The 18,043-nt window shown below is 42.2% G+C and overlaps 2 protein-coding genes across 2 annotated transcripts in view; both read right to left on the reverse strand.

Annotated features, from left to right (window-relative positions):
- LOC133150013 (voltage-dependent calcium channel subunit alpha-2/delta-3-like) overlaps positions 1-2,737 on the reverse strand; it is an 80,799-nt gene extending 78,062 nt beyond the window's left edge. Inside the window, exons 1-2 of the mRNA XM_061272280.1 lie at positions 2,281-2,737; positions 2,049-2,130 (exon numbers count right to left, since the gene is read on the reverse strand). Coding sequence (XP_061128264.1) covers positions 2,049-2,130; positions 2,281-2,399 — 201 coding nt within the window. The 5' untranslated portion in view covers positions 2,400-2,737. The remainder of the gene's footprint in view (positions 1-2,048; positions 2,131-2,280) is intronic.
- A 2,956-nt stretch (positions 2,738-5,693) lies between these two features.
- atp6ap1lb (ATPase H+ transporting accessory protein 1 like b) lies at positions 5,694-16,118 on the reverse strand. The gene is made up of 7 exons (XM_061272473.1): positions 15,664-16,118; positions 10,653-10,690; positions 10,013-10,095; positions 8,892-9,130; positions 8,654-8,704; positions 8,174-8,417; positions 5,694-7,652 (listed from the first exon to the last, which is right to left on the reverse strand). Exons 1-7 carry the CDS (start codon positions 16,116-16,118, stop codon positions 7,416-7,418), a joined length of 1,347 nt encoding a protein of 448 aa, XP_061128457.1. The 3' UTR covers positions 5,694-7,415.
- Positions 16,119-18,043: the final 1,925 nt, after the last annotated feature.

Below are 18,043 nucleotides of genomic sequence, written 5' to 3' on the forward strand. Positions count from 1 at the left end.
TGCGTCAAAATATGGAAGAGGGATTGAGTTTTTACAGGAATCCTATGAATTTCCAGTAAGTCGCAACTGTTTGCCCCAAGTTATTGTGAGTATGTGTGTGTGTGAGGGGGGGGGGGTCAATCAGACAGGTCGTCACCACCAAATTTCAAGCAAGAGGAGTTATAAGTCATTACTTGGTTAGATCAAGTCATAATATCTTGCTCAGTTACACATTGCTGATTAAAATATTTTTCCACTGATCATACAATGAAAGAAGTACATGATCTCATCGTTTACATCTCTTAAAAATAAGCAACAATTTATAAGTCTGAAATGAATACACATTTAGAAGAATGTGTTGTTGTTATTTACCTAAATTTGAAGGAGTTTGTGTGTGCCTTATCTTTAATTTTCAATCATATCTCTTTTGCAGATTCATCAAAATAATCATCCTTGAATCCAAATGTATTTATCATTGGTGAAACTCCCTTGTCTGTGGCCCAGGCGTAATGGTGGACATCATTGCTAGGGTTGCCAAATGGGTGTGTGTAATCATGGATCAGATGTGACACACACAAAAAAAAAAAATCCTCCACTTTTATCTCATCTATCTAAAGGACATACTTGGAGAAACCTCCAGGCTTTCCAATATGCATTTTGCCAAATTCCCGTCTCATCAAAATATTCTGGTCACTATTCTTTAACAGACAATTTTGTCCACATCTACATTGGTCTTCAAGGAATCCATTGTTGGTCTTCATCTTTCCATGTTTTACACGGCGTCAAAGCCAGAAGACAAAAATCGCAAATCAAACAAAGCTCTGCATTCAGCGGGAAAGGTGAGCACCACTCAATGCTTCCAGTTGGTGTTACACGATACATTTTTTCCAGCAATGACTGCAATCTCCGCTTTGCTCAGTTAACCCTGTGGCCTTCATTTGCATTTTAGAAGGAGGTCGTCACTCTGTGAGGAGGGTTATCTCCTCGTTGGGGGTGGCAAAAGATGAGAAGGGGGAAGAGTTTTTATCCTGTCAGAAAGATAACACCCTGACTCAGGCTTATCAGCGGATGATGAAATCCACACTTTAGGCGTACAGTGGATATGGGTGGTTGCGCATGTGAATATACGGTGTGCCGTCGTGTTCACGCACCGCAACCGGCGGCAGCAACGCGACACCGGTGGGTCTGACCGTGCGACCCTGAACAATGCTTTATCCGCATTCAACAGCTTTTATTCTTTGCTCATTGCCTGACCCTCTTTGTGGAGGATTTGCATTTCACCACTTTCGAAAAGGCTACAAATGCAGAGGAAGACTGATGTGAAGAAATCAACTTGTGTTTTGTTCTCGAGGTAATGGCTTTTAATTTGCAGGGTGCAAATGATGAAATATAGAAATGGGAAATAGCAGTAGAGCAAAGTCAAAAGTTAGCTGTCAAGCATTATGGATAAATAAAGAACCCTATATGTCGAAGTACAATTTCCGAGGATGGCTATAACTTGAGCCTCACTCCTTCGGTAAAAGGACTTACACAAGTACTAACCCCTGAAACGATGTACTCTACAAATTGTCAAGCTACACACACATGAAATATGCACTGAAAACATTTAGCCGCTTTCTCAAACCATTCACACGTTTTTTTTGGTTTAGTGGACGATAAGCAAGAAATTTATAAATTTAAATATATTAAGTTGTTACATAATGTAATATACACATTGCTTGTATTGAATTTTAAATTCTTTTTTAAGACTTCAAATAAGAAATGTTTTAAGACAAATGGATGTCCTTATACAGAAAGTTGCATCCTGACTCAATGCATTTTCAGAATATGCTTTGAAATTATGTTCTATAAGTAGTTATCCCAATATACCTTCATTAGATGACTAAAAAAAAAAAGCACATGTTCCAGCCATGCATGTTCCACAACATAGTTGTAGCCGTGTGTGTATATACTGAGGAGTACATTATTCTCATTAGCTCAGTCGTGTAGCTACAAATGAGGCAGGCAACATAAGTTAATGTACAGCAACAATGGGGGTAAAATTTGCAGTGCATCTGATGCCGACTAACCTTCTGCAGCAGCTGGGAGCCTGAGTACTTTGCAGAGATTGACTTCATCTCCCCACCAAATGCTGAAGCCCATAGCTTCACTCTGCAGGTTCAAATGTATGATTGTAAAGACATAATTTTAGAATTGAAAAAAACTTACATACTTAGCAAATGTGATTGTTAACAAGGGTTACAAATTGTCAACTTTCTCTGACAGAAGTACCGCTACATAAAATGGAAAGCATTTACTCACACTGACGGAGGGATGCTTTGATGAAATCCTCCAACCTCGATTATGCCGTAACTTAGAGTTGAAGAAAGTAATAGAAAACATGCGCTCCAAGCACGGACCTTGCTCCGATCAACCTGCATTTTGGTCGTTTCCGACGCACCGTGCTTGTTGGATTTACGCAGCCACTGTGGACCCCCCTCCAGAGAATTAACAATGAACAAAAATAAAAACAAAATCGGGAAAATTAACCAAGCTTCCTGGCTTGATGCATGGTGGACAATACGTGTGGCGACGCGCAAACGCAGCGGGACAAGTCGAAAGTGCGACGCCGGTTCTGTCACACGACTAGGATGTGAAAGTCGAGCTTGCACATCACCGGAACGAAAAGTCAGCTGCCTTTGCGTTATTGACAGATCTGAGCAACGGAGGAGAAGAATGAGGAGTGGCTTTCAGGTGGTGCCGAAAAAACGCACTCCCTCTCTTCCTCTCCCTCGCTCGCTCTCCTCTCACGGCATTTTAGGATTGGCTACAGAGGATGCTGTTGTTGAATTACGCCATACTTCTGACCCCCAAGTCGCCCCCCCCCCCCCCCCCCCCCCCACACACACACACACAATCTTTATTACAGGGCTTTAATAGCTGTCCTTAAGCTTTCATGTCACATCAAGTCATGCACTATATGGCAGTTCACTGAAGCAGATTACTGACAAAGTGCTGATGAAAAAGACTGGAGTGGCTGCATATAAAAAGAGGTTTTGTATTGTCCAGGTTTCTGGTAGATGACATGACATTTTTGTTGCACCCAAGTGCCTCTTTCGGGCGACGTGGCACTAGCAACGTGTGAGCATATGGTGGGTGAAAGATGATGAGAAGCCTTCGGGCGACGTATCCCATGTGACAGCTCGAATTTCTCTTGGAGCTGCAATGATTCTTCTAATGTCCTGTGAAGGGATCAGCAGGAGTGAATATCTGCACACTGCAGGGCCCTGTAGAGCAAGGATCATCAATTGTCCAATCCGGCCAGCGATTGGATTTCATAATTATGATGATCAGAGGAAAATATCAATAATGTTATGCTCACGGAAAATATCAATAATGTTATGCTCACGGACAAATATCGTAAAGTAAAATGAAATAAAATAATGTCCAAATGTCGACTTTGCCTTGTGTTGTGCTCTTCTTTTTTTCCCAGCTGTTCATTAGCATCAAGGTCAACTTGCTGCCTTGATAGAATGCTGATCCAATGATTTACATAGATGAATTCTCATTCATTCATGTCAAACCATATTGCAGACTTTCAACAACTTTAAAACATATTTAGGTGTACTGATTTGATCATCAGTGTGGTCATTGTGTTCATGAAGTCTTTAAAGCAGCCAATAGTTTCCTCATTGTCACTTGTTTGTGTAATTCATCAGGAGAACATTTATTGGGCTTTGCTCCCGAAGTGGATCGTGCCCTTGAACCATCCATTTGATCTCTGATCTTGGCCAAACAACAAAGCTAGCCATGGCTGCAAGTAGTAGTTTATTTGACAGTGAAGGTTAATTGAATCTTTTTGGGGTGATTTTGGTTCTTCCACTGGGTTGAGAAATATTGCTCTAAGCATCTTTTTGGTGTGTTTAGAGAGCTCTACTTGGCTCACCCGTCCATTTCCAGTTTTTTGTCACAACGAAGTTTCATACAAGTCAAATCAAGACGATTTATTATGCCTTCAAAAAATACATGTTGTTCCGCTTGAGCTTTTTCCACTCGTCAAGCTGTAACGATGACACGAAAAGTTATCAATAGTACGAAACAGCAGCAACAAAATAGTTCATGCACCCATTGACCATGTGCTGTTAATAAAACGGTATTTTATTATCGTACAAACAATATCAAGCATACATAGAAGGTTGAAATTAAATTAATTGTCAGACAATTCATTTTGTCAGATTGGATGCATTGATTGCAGTATCCACTAGATGTCGCCATTTCCTTAAGATTGAAGCCCCTGCCATAGCTGCCCAAAGAATAAACAATAAACGTACTAGTGCTGGCCCAGGTCTTCGTGGGACTTTAAAATGGATTTGGATGGGGCAATACAAAGTTTAGTCATGGAAAATAAATACTTAAATGACAGCAAAACTAAATGCTCCATCAAATGGTGTGAAAGAAACCAATATGCGGGAGAGCTGTGTCGTTATCATGGGAAGCAATAACAAGCAGTATTAATTCCCTTTGTATTTTCTTCTGTTCACAAGGATTCCTTATTCCGCACAAATCATTTCCAGTTCCATTTTCAATTCAACTCTTTCCTTTGCCTCTCACCTCATTATTTTTGCCTCACTTATTTTTCTCCCATCCACTTTCATCTGATTATGTCACATATGAAACATCTCAAGCATTTCATTAATAACTTTGTTCTACAATGCCTACAAAAATATTCTGAGTGTGGAGCAGCATATGCAGAACACCATGTTCCATCCATGGAATTCATATTCGCCGCTGGCCCACAGGCTTGTTGATTAACACCTCATTTGCAATAATAACATGCCTAAGGGCTAAAATTAGGTCCTCCATGCTGGCTATGCTGATAGGGGAGCAGAAATTTGGAGTCCGCGGTTGTCTTGACTGCAAAGTCCAATCAAAAGTCTCAACAGCCATTAAAAAAACGCCATTAGAGCAAATTAATAATTGGCAGTATAACAGCAGTTTATGTGAACGATGTTATCTTAGACAAGAGGAAGAGAGAACTTCATCGATTGCTGTTTTTTTTTTTTTTTTTAAATAAAGCCGTCATTTGAAATAATGTGAAGACGAACCCGAGAAACCGTCCTGCTGATCTCTTGAGCTCCCACAATGCAAAGCAGCTTATTTAGGACTCACTGATTGATGTTTGAGGTCATCATAAAGAATCTCTGCCCGGCTGTAAGAAGCGCTGATGAATCATTAGAAGTCTTCCTGGAATATTTGTTGACTTGCATTTTCTAATTAATCTTTTAGTCACTCTTTGAGTCAACGTTATATTGTAGGTATTTGAGTTCTCCATTGGCCTGGCAGAACCAATGGCAGACGATTCCAAGAAAATCAAACACTGCTGTCTAGAGGCTGTTATATTGTATCACACCATGAATCGGCAAATGGTTGGTTATTCCAAACGTATTCGTATGCTAACTGGGCTATTTGACGTGACTGTGGCACTAAAAAAAGTTGACAATAGATAACCCCAAATACTTTGACTGCAAGAGCATCTTTTGTCCTCCATTGCGAGACGTTCGTATTCTGCCTTCTCCTGGTTATGCTATAAAATTACACTTTGGTTTTTTTGTGTCGGGTTAATCAAAGACGAAAATATATTTTTTGAAATATTTATCATTTATTCGTGCCAATTAAATACAAATATCACTCTGTATTCTCCGTTTTACATTGGTGGGATTTTAAGATAATCGTATAACCTTTGCTGAATATTAACAGCGCTCCTCCACATATCAACACAGCACACATTCTCCTCTAAATATCATTTATTGTTCAGTCAGTTGGTCCTTGGACAAACTCATTTTATAGTTTGTAGGATACACTTATGACCAAAGAACACATTTGACACTGCTACAGATTGACAGAACTGCCATATCGAATGTTAAGATATCTACTTATTGTCATGCTGACTCTTTTTCTTTTCAGTGGTGATGACTGACTGATGCTGTCACTGCTGCTAGGGTGGCTTCTGGCATAATAATGGCATCCATAAATCCTAGTATTGTCCCTCTATGGCTGGAAATTGGATTTACAGTTTGTTTGACTGGACTTGACTTCATCAGACCCGATTTTAAAACAAGTAGACATTTTTTGAAGGGGACGCAAATCATATCACTAGACCTCATCTTACTACACAATGTATTGTAATTATGCTTCTTATATTTGAAGTAAGTTGATGTTGGAAAGAGAGCCGGATGTAGCGAAAACATTTGTTATTATGAAGATGAGCAGTTATCGTTGTCCTGCACTATGTAAAAAAAGACAAAGAAAAAAAAGACCTCTGCAGAGTGAGACTTCTGTACATGTATTTGTTTTGCACATACTGTAGCTGAAACGGTTAGCTCTTTTTCACAATATGTCACTCACCATATTTAATGGCAACACCTTTTGAAGCTTCAACTTTGGCAGTCACACCCAGTGTCTCGGCGGGAGGTCCCACGGCCTCCCTTGTCCAAAATCTTGACTCTCTGAGAGTCATTTCATCAGAGCGATGCACTTCCGTGTCACCCTCAGGCGGGTCGTCGTTTGCACCATTGTTCCTCGTATAGTTTTTAAAGTCTGGTGGTCAGTGCTTTTGCGACTAACCAATGTTGTGCTAGTTTGTAGAACCCCTCTCCACTCATCTTCATCCAGTGGGTCCATAAAAGGCCATTTCACAGTTAAATCCCAAGCAGCAGTCTTGTTTTCCGGACAGGGTGAGAGACATGGAAGGCTAAGAAGGGCCGTTCACTCCAGCCAGATGCGAGACCAGAGTTTCCTTATGTTCCCGTTCGCTCTGGCTCTGAAGCTTTTTTTTTTCCGTGTGTGCCTCACTTGCTTATTTTAAACACTTTCTGATGATCAGGAAACACTGCACAAGCTCAGATTGACCAGCTTGGTTTTTTTTTTTAATGGCATGCAGCTAACACGACTATTCCAGTGTTAAAACTGGCTTTTTGAAGCGTATAGTTGTTGCAGCAAGTAGGACAAAGGATATCCTCAAGAAAGCTGGAAAGATGATGAGTGACGGAAGCTTGTGATATGACACTTGTGAGTGACCCATGTACTACTTACATACATTTAATCGAGAGCATCTGATGTTAGCTGCGTCAGTGACGGATAGCCTGATAAGGGACTCATGGCTGGCTAGGGTAAAGGCCGCTTGTCGCCCCTCGGGCCCTCAGGACTGCTGTCCTTAACCTTTTTGACATTTGGATCATGAACTGTAGGCCCAGGAGAGGCTTGCGCATCCAGGCACCGGATGCCAAGATACAAGTCAATGAGGAAAAAGTATCCTGCATTTAGGTACGAGTGATTTACAAGGTATTCACGTGAACAGGCATTTTGTTAAAGAAGTACATTGTGGAGGATACTTTTTCCGTGACTTGCTTTCTGCCGCCGCCTTGCTTTTTCTCTCTCTCTGCCCCTGTCCTCTTTGCTCACAGGCTGTTCTTGTCCGGCAGTTCAGCCTCTGGACTCCGGGGGAAATAGACGGTCGCCTTGTGCTCTTCATAGCGGTCGATGTGCTTGAGGTGAACCACCATGTGCAGTGCGTAGGCCAGGACCAGGAGCAGGATCAGAGACGTCACCAAGCCCATAAGAATGGCCGGCGTCAGGAAAGTGGCACAGTCACTGGCCGACGCAAACTTGTCCGACTGCACATTGAAGGCTTGAATCTGAAAAGGAAGTCAGGAAGCAGAGATTAGGCAGAATTAAAGAGGACAAGTAGCTCTTACTGGGTTTAGCACACACAGGTTGAGACAGCCTAGCAGATGGCCAAGCACACCGAGTACAGACAGGCCAACAGACTGGCAAACATACGCTATAACAGACTGATGGCACACCAAAAGAAATGGCTGGCAAACAAGGACATGCACCCAACTAAAAATGGAATGAAAAAAAAGGAGCAGTGTTATTGTGAAATAGAGATTTTATGATATTAACGAGGCAAGACCATGAAAAGTAAAGTCATATCTGAATGAATAGTGGAACCCTTAGCTATCTCCCTCCTCATGGCGATACCTGCCCCCAGGACAAAAATCCTTAAGCCAAGCATATAAAATGATGACTTTTCTGTAATTTGAATGAGCTGTATCAGCAAGCGCAGCCTCCGCTACGTGACAAAATAAATAATAACTGCTGTCATTGAAAGACACTGGAAGTAGCCTGAGGTTACTACACCTTTTAGAGACTGTACCTGGAAATCGGTGAAAGTGATGTGCCAGTTGGCGGACGTGTCAGTGTGGGAACTGGGCACCAGGAGAGTGTCGTATTTGTGCAGACTGCTGACGTGCTGGCAGTGATAGGACGACGTAGCGGGAGCGTAAACCTCGCTGGCGTTGAACGTGGCCTCCTGAGTCCAGTTGTAGTGGATGTGCACACTGTCCAGGGTGAACCAGTTTTGACCTGCTGCCTCGTAGAAGGTGTTGGACATCTGAAGCCTGGCGGAGAAGACCATAGTGTTGTTGTGGATTCTGCTTTGGATTCTGTGAGGCTATGTGACACAATTGGACTATATCAGTAGGAGACATGCTATGTCAGGAATGGGCAATTTAGATTATAAAAATGTTTTTCAGTGCTACCTGGGGCTCACATTGGACCACATACCTCCTGTGCATGTGAGTTTGTTAGTGCTGTGTATTTTTATATACATAAAATGTAAAAACACCAAAATTACCTGATTACTAGACCTCGCAAGTCTTCCACATCACCAAACTTTAACGAAAGCCTGTAGAAGAACAATAAAAATGTCCATTTAAAATTTAAAATGTTACTAAGTACAGCACAGTACCGACTGTTTAGAAAATGTTGTTTTTCCGTAGTTAAAACCTGGTGATAGGTTTATTCAACTAAGTTTGGATAGTCTGCTGAGCAATGAGTGGCGCTCCAAGATGTTTCAAGATGTTGTTACTTACGTGGCCTTCTCCTTGGTGCAAACGGAGCCTTTGGTATCTACAGGTGAGTTGGGGTTGAATACTTTCTCAGTTAGATCAATGAAGGTGTGGTTCCGGTAGCGGATAGCCAGCCGCTTTGCTTTGAATAGAATGCACGTCTTGCCGTTGTAGGACACACTCAAGGGGCCGTATGGTCCCATCAGCGACTGAAGTAGCTTCCTCTTGCTGTGAGAGATCCCGGCATGATGCCACTTGAAAGGCTGGCAGGGGAAAAAAAGACATTTGCCGTTACAAGTTAGGCGTCGTAATGGCTATGGCAAGCAGAAACACTGTCTGACTACACTTTGTCCACTAGAGGGAGACAGTAGGTGAAACCACAACAAGCACAGTCATCCAACTTTTACCCAATTTTGTTTGGATTGTAATTAAATTAGTTGATTGAATACATCAAAACAGGTCTTGTGGAGTTACACTAAAACCATGTTTGCAATTTACAATTTCATGACGTACAACCTTTGTGTCTTTAGTAATTGTCACCCTGTTCTAAAATTGTTGCAAGAGTGATGTACCCCGAGTTGAATTTGACACAGTCAGTAGCAGATGTGCGCTTTGAGGACAACATGATGTACAGTAGTCTATACCAAGAGCTCCTCCATCTTTTTAATCTCTTGCTCTGAGACTACATCACATTGGAAGGCATTTGTGCTAATCCAGCAATGTATTACATTTACTCTGAGTGACTTTTTTGGGGGGGTTCATCATTTATAACCCTCGAGCAGTTGACATATATGGCTTATACTATTTTTCTCCATGCCTGGAATAGCCACAATTTGAAAAAAGAGGCAGAGAGGACAATAGGATCCTTTAAATGAAACAGATTGAAGCATGTCTGACTGCATCTGTAGCATATGGTCATACAGATGTGTAATATATAGAATGGTGCTGCGTGTGTGCGTGTGTGTGCATGTGTGTGTGTGATTTCCTCTGGTGAATGTGACACCAGAATATTCCCACATCCAAGGTCACACACAGCGGCAGAGTGCCTCGTTTGGTTTTCATCCACACACACGACGTGTATGCACAAGTGTAATGTGCAGCTGAAGACACAATGTCAATGGAGAAGCAAAAGTGCGCGTGCGTACCTGCAGGATTCTCCTGAGTGGGTTTTCATCTTCAGGCGTTAAAATAACCTCTTCGCTTTCTAAGCCGTATTCTCCATCCTGACCTAAAAATGTACAGTTGTGTTTGGTAGGGAAAGGTTACATCAGCATACACATTAAGCTGATCCCGATGCTGCTGCGGAGATTGCAACGTAATCATAAAAGTTCAGCCCCCTTTCCCACAAACACACACACACACACGCACACACGCATGCACACACGCTTCTGACACACACATGCACAAATAGATCCTGCCTACACCTCCGCGCTCAAGATCCTTTCTATTTCCAGTAGTTTTGCGTCATCCCTGTGACTGACTCATCAGCGTTTTTATTTTGTATTTGCAGTAACACCATTCATTAGTATTTACAAACATCCCACATTACATTGCATCACAACATCCTCTAAATCGGAGCAGTGATTATCTGTCTTTTTTTTTTTTGTAAACCCATCTAAACATATCCGCACATCTGTCAGACTTTTGGTGCAAAAAAAAAACAGGATCCCACTTGTCTTTGCATAAGAGTGAAGCAAAGATGTGGGTCAGGAGCAAAATGCATGTCAGCATGGTCAGCTTGATTGAATCAGGCCTTCCATCATGCCATGTTTGTCACTCACTTACTTGATGTGACTCTTGTGGCTTGTTTGGGGTTCTCTCTGCTGTGGAGAAAAAAAAAAGACAAGACAACGTGAGCTCAAAAGCACAAAAGCTTACGGCAAGAAATCACACATTGTAGTTGAAAATAATGCTCTGTAATCAGCCATGTGAACAGTTAGCCCCTGAGTCTCTGGTGGACTGTGAATCACTGATGTGGTATTGACCCATATATTGGACACGCATTTCCTTCACGTGTGAGACCCGAGCCAGCAGCTGCTCCGCACTCCCTCTTGGGCAATCCTGCGCCGCCTCAGTCAAGCTAATCCTGCTCCTTTTAACTGTCCAATAAGACGTCATACAGAGGAAATTGGCTTACTGGGCAGCAGCGGATGGGGCCGTTCTACTTGTCGGGATGCTTTGCTTAAACTCCGTGGAATAAATATCCATGTCCAGTTCAAGCGTTTAATTAATAGTCATCCTGCTGTTCAGAGAACAAGCATATGCCACATCCTAAAAATATTTTTGGTGCAGTTACTTTCTCCATTCATGCATTGCTATGAGCCAGTCAAGCTGAAAATTTGAAGCAGTTGGGTTGCTGGAGCCACGTTCATGGAGGAGAAAGTTTTGACGTCAGTGAGATGTTCAGCCTATTCTTTCAGGTGGTAGTTGTTGCTCAAAGGGTTTTTTCTCCCTGGCTCTTGCATCCAAGTGCTGTGCACAATTGCACAGACACGGTTTACATGATTGTCGCCCGCCCAACACACTAAATAAATCTCAGCATTTCATTCTGGGATAGGGAGAGTTGATATTTAACCATAGAATAGATCAAAAGGACTGGGCTTCATGTTTTTATACATTTCTCGACGTCGTTATTTATTTTCTTTGTGTAAGAGTTGATTTAAGAAAAATATGTTTGTGAGCAGAAGCCTGAAGTTTTTTTGCTTCTGTTCATAATTGACATCAGGCATGGCTGTCCTTCTGAAAGACCTGTAAACAGTACTGCAGGTTGCCAATGTATTTATGTAAGAGTTTCAGCTGTCTGGAGCTGCTATCCACCCATCTGGTGCAGTTTCTACCTGGACAATGTTATGTGGTTTGGTGCCAGGTGGATTAGGATTAGCGGCGAACACAGGTCGGCTGGAGTCTGACCGCGTGGAGACAAAGGCCACAAGCACAAATGATGAGATTAATCGAGTCAGATTCTGCAGCATGCTGAACAGTGCTGACTTGAAGAAAGAAACAAATATCTTGCACATGCTCTATCTATTGTAGTTTACTAGGCCTCATCTGGTCGAAAAGGACCAGAGGAGTGCGCAAGTGCTAGCTAAAGCCCTGGCGTTTGTTCCTGTGCCAATTTGGTGAGGTCAGCAACCTGACTGCTGAGGCCGCGTCATTGGCTGAGCCTGTCACACGGGTGCCCGAGTGCTGAACATGCCTTATATAATGGACGCCACCCCTTTTGGCTCACCTCGCTCCTTCTTGATATGTCTCATAAATTTGATCACGCCCGCCCGCCAATGTGCCACCTGATGTCATGAGGATGTTATGATTTGAGCACAAAGCACTCTGAGGGACTGCATAGTCTCATAGCGTGCATGTTTATGTTGTATGAATACAGTACAAGTGTGCATATTACAAGTGTGCATATTCACAAAACATCACATTTGACACACAACTGGCTTTTGTCACACAGGTGGAGATCAGAAGGCGTAAACAATTGAGTCAGTCTATTGTAGTGGGGTATTCTTCACTATGCACCAGCTCAAAAAAAATATTTGGCTCTCCAAGTATCACTATAATGACATTAAAATATTAAACTGAAAAAATGTAGACATGTGATTCTATAAAAAAAAAAAAAAAAATCCGTAATCCAAATTTGTTGCCATTGTCTATCATTGATGTAAAGTGAATGAATGAAGTCATCATTACAATAAATACTATATGTAGGAAAGAAAATTCTAGTGTAAACCAATAATAAAATAATTGTAAATAATTGTAAATAAAAAGTTGCAAGTAGGACAATAACGCTGAACACTGGTGCACAAACTAGCTCGCAACCTTAAAAGGTCGTAGGTCATCATAAACTGAGGACACCTACGGGAAGTGCAACTATGTGCATGAAGTACTCAGGTGAGGCGCAACTGTTGTGGGTGACACGTTTTGCTTCATAAAACACTGGCATTGAAACAGAAGTTCAAAGCATTCACTGTATGAAATCCCAATTGCAATAAAGTTTACTGCAATACACTTTATTTTAACAATAATCGATTACTATGTTGATGAAATAATCAGCATGTATCATATAAAAGACAATCCTGTGGTTAGAGGCATCATTTGGAATAAATAATTGGTAAAAGAAAATCTGACTCAATCCCACGCTGAGTAGATGCAGGCAGGCCTATGAATAGAGTCCTTCGAGCAGATTGATCTGAGGTGTAGCCCGTCCGTCCCTGTTGCCGTTTTTGTGGAGGTTTGATTACAGCTTCTAATTTAACTGCTGGTCAAGTGTCGAAACTGATGAGAACCTCATATGCTTCAGAGATCAAATGAAATTTTGGATTTTAAACGCATGACTCATTAGTTTTTAGATCCGTAGAGTAAGAATTTAATATAAACAGATTATTTGCTCTTATGAATGTTGTTTACGTTCATCCTTGATTAATCTTCTCTTCCAAGATATTTTGCTCATAATCAATTTCTATATTTAGCTCAAAATGTTTCAGAAATTCAAGGATATATTTAAGCACATTTTGACATTCTCATCCACTGGTGGAAATATAAGGGAGGGGTTAAAATGGCTGTGTTCAGTCCTACAAAGGCGCAAATGTCCATTTTGAACGGCTCCTGTCTAGGAAAACGCCAAAAGAAAAAAAAGGCTCACCATGCGCACACTTGGACTGCATCTTGTGCCAGACTTGCCCTAGTCATGACAGTGGAGCCCTTAATCCTGACGCAGCGTCACTTTGTTCCTTTGCAACAAGGGCATGCATGAAGAAGTCTGCATTTGCAAGTCATGTTACACAAAGTTCTTTGGATCGTCACTTTCCTCTGGGGGATTGCCGTAATATATGTATATGACAAACCCAATATTTGTAGTAGTAGTACTAGTTAATTTATTTTGCTTACATTATACTTTAGTATTGCATTCGTGTTCAGTAAGTAAAGTTGTATGTGTACAGCTGTATGTGGTAACATACTCAATTAAATTTGAAAAGTTTAATCTGCTTATATTAGTACTTTTTATGCCATGTAATGAATAATTTGGATTGATTGACAATACGTGCAATTACATTATTTGTCACATTTTGGATGGTTATAGTTCAAGAGGCATTCTGCATAATAGTGAAAGTTGTTTTGCTCCATCTCCTCTTTCAGCCAATGAGATGCTATTTGGAAGTTTTTAGAAAAAGCCAGCCATAAAAGGCTGCTCTTACATAACAACATGGTGAGTGTGTCAGAGCTGAAAATGATGCTCCAACATGGGGAGCTGACAATGAGCTCTCACATTACTTAGTAGGTTATGTATAAAGTTTGATCCTGACCAAATGGGATCAGATTGAAGTAAGGCAGACCGTTTGCTATCATAGTGGATGGATGTGAAAGTTAAAAACGGATTAGCTGGAGGCGTAATTAGAGCAGTGCAAAAACATTCATCATTTCTCACAACCAATCAAAAAGGGCAATTATTAGTCATTAAATTTATCATGCCCAAGTAAATAAAACAAATAAATAAATAAATAAATAAATAAAATCCCATTTCTACATTAGTCCTCCAAGTCCTTGTTGTTTTTTTTGCATTTGTGAGTCAATCAAAATAGAAAAAAAAAAAGCTGGGTGAACTCAAATCTTCAAGACAGCAGAATTTTGATCAAATTTAGGTCAGGCAAGTCAATAAAATATTTTAAGTTTTGCTGCTGTGAAAACTGTCTTTCCCGCATTTCACAACAAAGAAATATGAGTAAAGAGGACTACCTTTCTCTTATTTTAACCCCCAACTTAAAAATAGAAATACAAACAGTCCAGCAAATTGTTTTGAAACCAACCTAACTAACAATGTCGTCATGAATGTGACTCATTCATATTTTAAAGTTTCCAGGATTTAATCACAAGTAAGCAACGATATGAAAAAGCATTGACTGGGAATTCATCTCACACTATATAGCCTGTCAGCAATTTGAAGCGCAACACCAGGAGTTGCAGTTTTTGGGTCCACAGGGGGGACTCAGACCGTGACCCTCTACTTCCAAAGCTCAAGACTACAGATCAGAATAGTTGTCGGACATCATGCATAGCGTGACATAGTTTCCGAAGCCTAACATGGCTTTGGTTCAACACTATTGGTGGTGTCTGTGATGAGTATGAGCAAGCGAGGCCTATAGCTGCCGGCTCAGTCTCACCCTCGTAACACTGTTTGTTGTGAGTGCTTCCTTCCATGGCCCCTGAATGCTTGATCCAAATTTGACCTGCAGGACTGCAACATGCAGACACGTCTGGCTACAATTCCCTTCCCCAATCTCCCCCTCTCTCATTTTGTCACCCCCTCCGCCACTCCTCCTCCCTACCTCCCTCCCTCCCTCCTGCTCGCCCGCTCTCTCTCAATGACTGCATCAGTAAATTGACTCCAGCAGACCACCAGTGATGCATCCTCTCCTCCCTGTCCCATCCTTGTTTACCTTCCCTCCATGTCCCACTCTCCCATTCTATGTCCTCATCAACCCACTTGAACGCCTCCCATCCCTAGCCTTATTCGGTGTCCTCGTTTCGGACCGACACTACTCTAATATAGACAACAGCCTCATCTGTGATCGATGAGTGGCGTCTGATGCAGTCCCCAACAGTGAGGCAAACAAAGGCTTGCGGTGCAGCCCTCTCCAAACACATGCGGACAAGCTTCGGTATTTACGAGACCGCCAAGGTGAAGCAAGACAATGGGGAGGAATACAAAAGATAGAATGAACCTTGCTTCCCCACTACACAAACACACACACACTCACACCTCTTGTGCTCATAGCGATGGAGAAGAGAATGTCTTTACCTTCTGTCCAAGATATCAGGCACTTCATCGTAGGTGAGCCCTGGCTGCAGCTCTTCATCGGACAGAGTCAGAGCAGGCCGGCTGAGAGCAGACAGCAAAGCGATGGAGCACAGGAGGAATGCGTGTGCAGCCATTGAGACAATGAGAGGAGACTGCCGCTGCTGGAGCGCCGCTTCATAATCTGCTCTCCAAGCGGCCGCCTGGCTCCCAGTTCTTGTGAGCGGCACTCGCCGCGGCCAATCAGCGGCCGGCACAGAGCATCGGCGTGCGTCACAGTTCCCTCGCTGCACCCCCCTCCCTCTCTTCTTCCTCTGCCACCCTCCCACCTCCACTCCTGTGCTCTCCATCCACTCTGCCTCTGGCATATACACAGGTAGCTGCAGGCCAGTCCCACATTTAGGAAGCATCTCGCTGTATTTTCCATCCCATCGTACTTTTGCTGTCTCCAATGTCATCGTCAACGTTTGCGCACACACAACCACACACATACGGAGTCGCAAGAGAGGGCACACACGCAAAAACCTGTGAAAGTCAAGGTCAGATCACAGAGGGAGATGGGAGGATGTTGACAAGGGGGGGGGGGGGGCAGAGCCACGACTGCATGACCTAGATCTCCAGTGTGCTGCCACAAAAGCAGAATTAATTCACTTGATCTATGCGTTGTTGCGAGCCCGCAGCGGAGGAAATTGTCCACTGAGGCTGCAAATATGGATGACAGCAGCAGCTGAGCAGTGGTGGAACGAGACAGGAGGAAAGGTCGGACCCCCGGTGACCCCGACCGCTGTTTCGATTTCCGCCTAGGTGCTCATCTGTCTTGAGGTTGCTAAGATCTCACTTTCATTTCCATATGCAATGAGTGTAATAGCAAGAGTGGTTATATAAGAACAAATTTGACCTACTATTGTGGGAGATTTTCTTCATCGATGCATGGCAAGTGAGTCACACCGTCTGTCGTTTCTCTCTCACAAGACTGGTGCTTCTTCATCGTTTGAATAAAGATATGCAATGGTCAGATATTATCAAAACAATAAATAAAACCAAGTATCATGCTGAGTCAAAAGCCAAAGTGAGTAAATTAGTGTTCAGTGCTGTTGAGGAAGGAGCCAGCTGCCTAAAATTAAAAAAAAATAAAAACATTCTGCCAGGCATTCAAATACTATGCGTCTCCACACAGAAGAAAAGTTTTCAGATTAATTTACATGAAATATTGAAGAAACAATAGAAGGAATTCGCAATACTCAGTCAGAAAAGCCACAGCACATCATCTGTGTTTTCCTTGAAAACTACAAAAAAAGAACCGCTAATACCGTTTGACTGCCTAAAAATGATTTACCATTTCAGCCTACAAGATCCCCACTTTGAACTTAAAAGAAAACAGCAGATTGATTTCTGTGTCATTTATGAGTCCATCAAGCTCACTCGGGAGAAAGAAAAACATGATGATGTTAAGAACAAATCAGTGCATATAAAATTTGGTACTCAGCCAATTTAGGATTTCCAACTTCTGGACTCTCCTGAGCGCCATTCCAGTGACAAAATCAAGTCATCAGAATCACTTCTTCACTTAAACTAGAATTTAAAGTCCCTTTACATTTCGTGACATAATAACATCCATGATCGACATAGTTGAAGAAACCGCAATTTCAAAACTGTCAAACGATAACATGAAGGTTAAAAAAATTGAGGCTGGAGATGTCGCACAGGTCAAGACGGGTCATCTGTGTCTCGCAGGGCTCACAGTAACAGGAAGTGACTAAAGGCTGTCTCAGCCTGCCGCAGTCACTTCAACCGGCCACGTTGTCAGTCTGCTACGTGTAAAGCAGACCGTCACCGCTGTCAGCGCAGATCGACAGGAAGCACGCTTGAAAACATCCAGGTGGAACCGGAATATTCCCCCACAAACAAAACGCTTACATTTGCTTTGCGTTCCCAGCATCGGCTTTTGCTGTTTGTTTATGTTGCACCTAGCTTCTACTTTTGTTCACCCAACTTTGTATTTGGCCTTGTCTCAATGAATCATGCAGCATTCGTGATTATGAAACAGATCGAACATAAAAGGCCGAGGGGGGTCACTGTCTATTTATAGGTATGATCTCATATCCAACTTTTTTTTTTTTTATCCCGCTCTTCATACCCACACACAACACTCGTGCTAGTGGTGATATAACAGGTTTGTGCCGTTTGACAGCAATGTGTTATTAATACGTGACTGCTAATCTTCTAATGACCATTTGTCGTCATCAACGTTCAGACTCGGTTGGTGTGGGAGGTTCGGTGCCTTTCGCTGCCCATGTGCAACAATGAGGCTATTAGTGTTGGTGAATGTGAAGGATGACAAAGTGACATTGCTTTAGCTGTTCTTGTGATGACACGCACACAC

The sequence above is a fragment of the Syngnathus typhle genome, linkage group LG2 (assembly GCF_033458585.1).
Source record: "Syngnathus typhle isolate RoL2023-S1 ecotype Sweden linkage group LG2, RoL_Styp_1.0, whole genome shotgun sequence".
NCBI classification, from domain to species: domain Eukaryota; kingdom Metazoa; phylum Chordata; class Actinopteri; order Syngnathiformes; family Syngnathidae; genus Syngnathus; species Syngnathus typhle.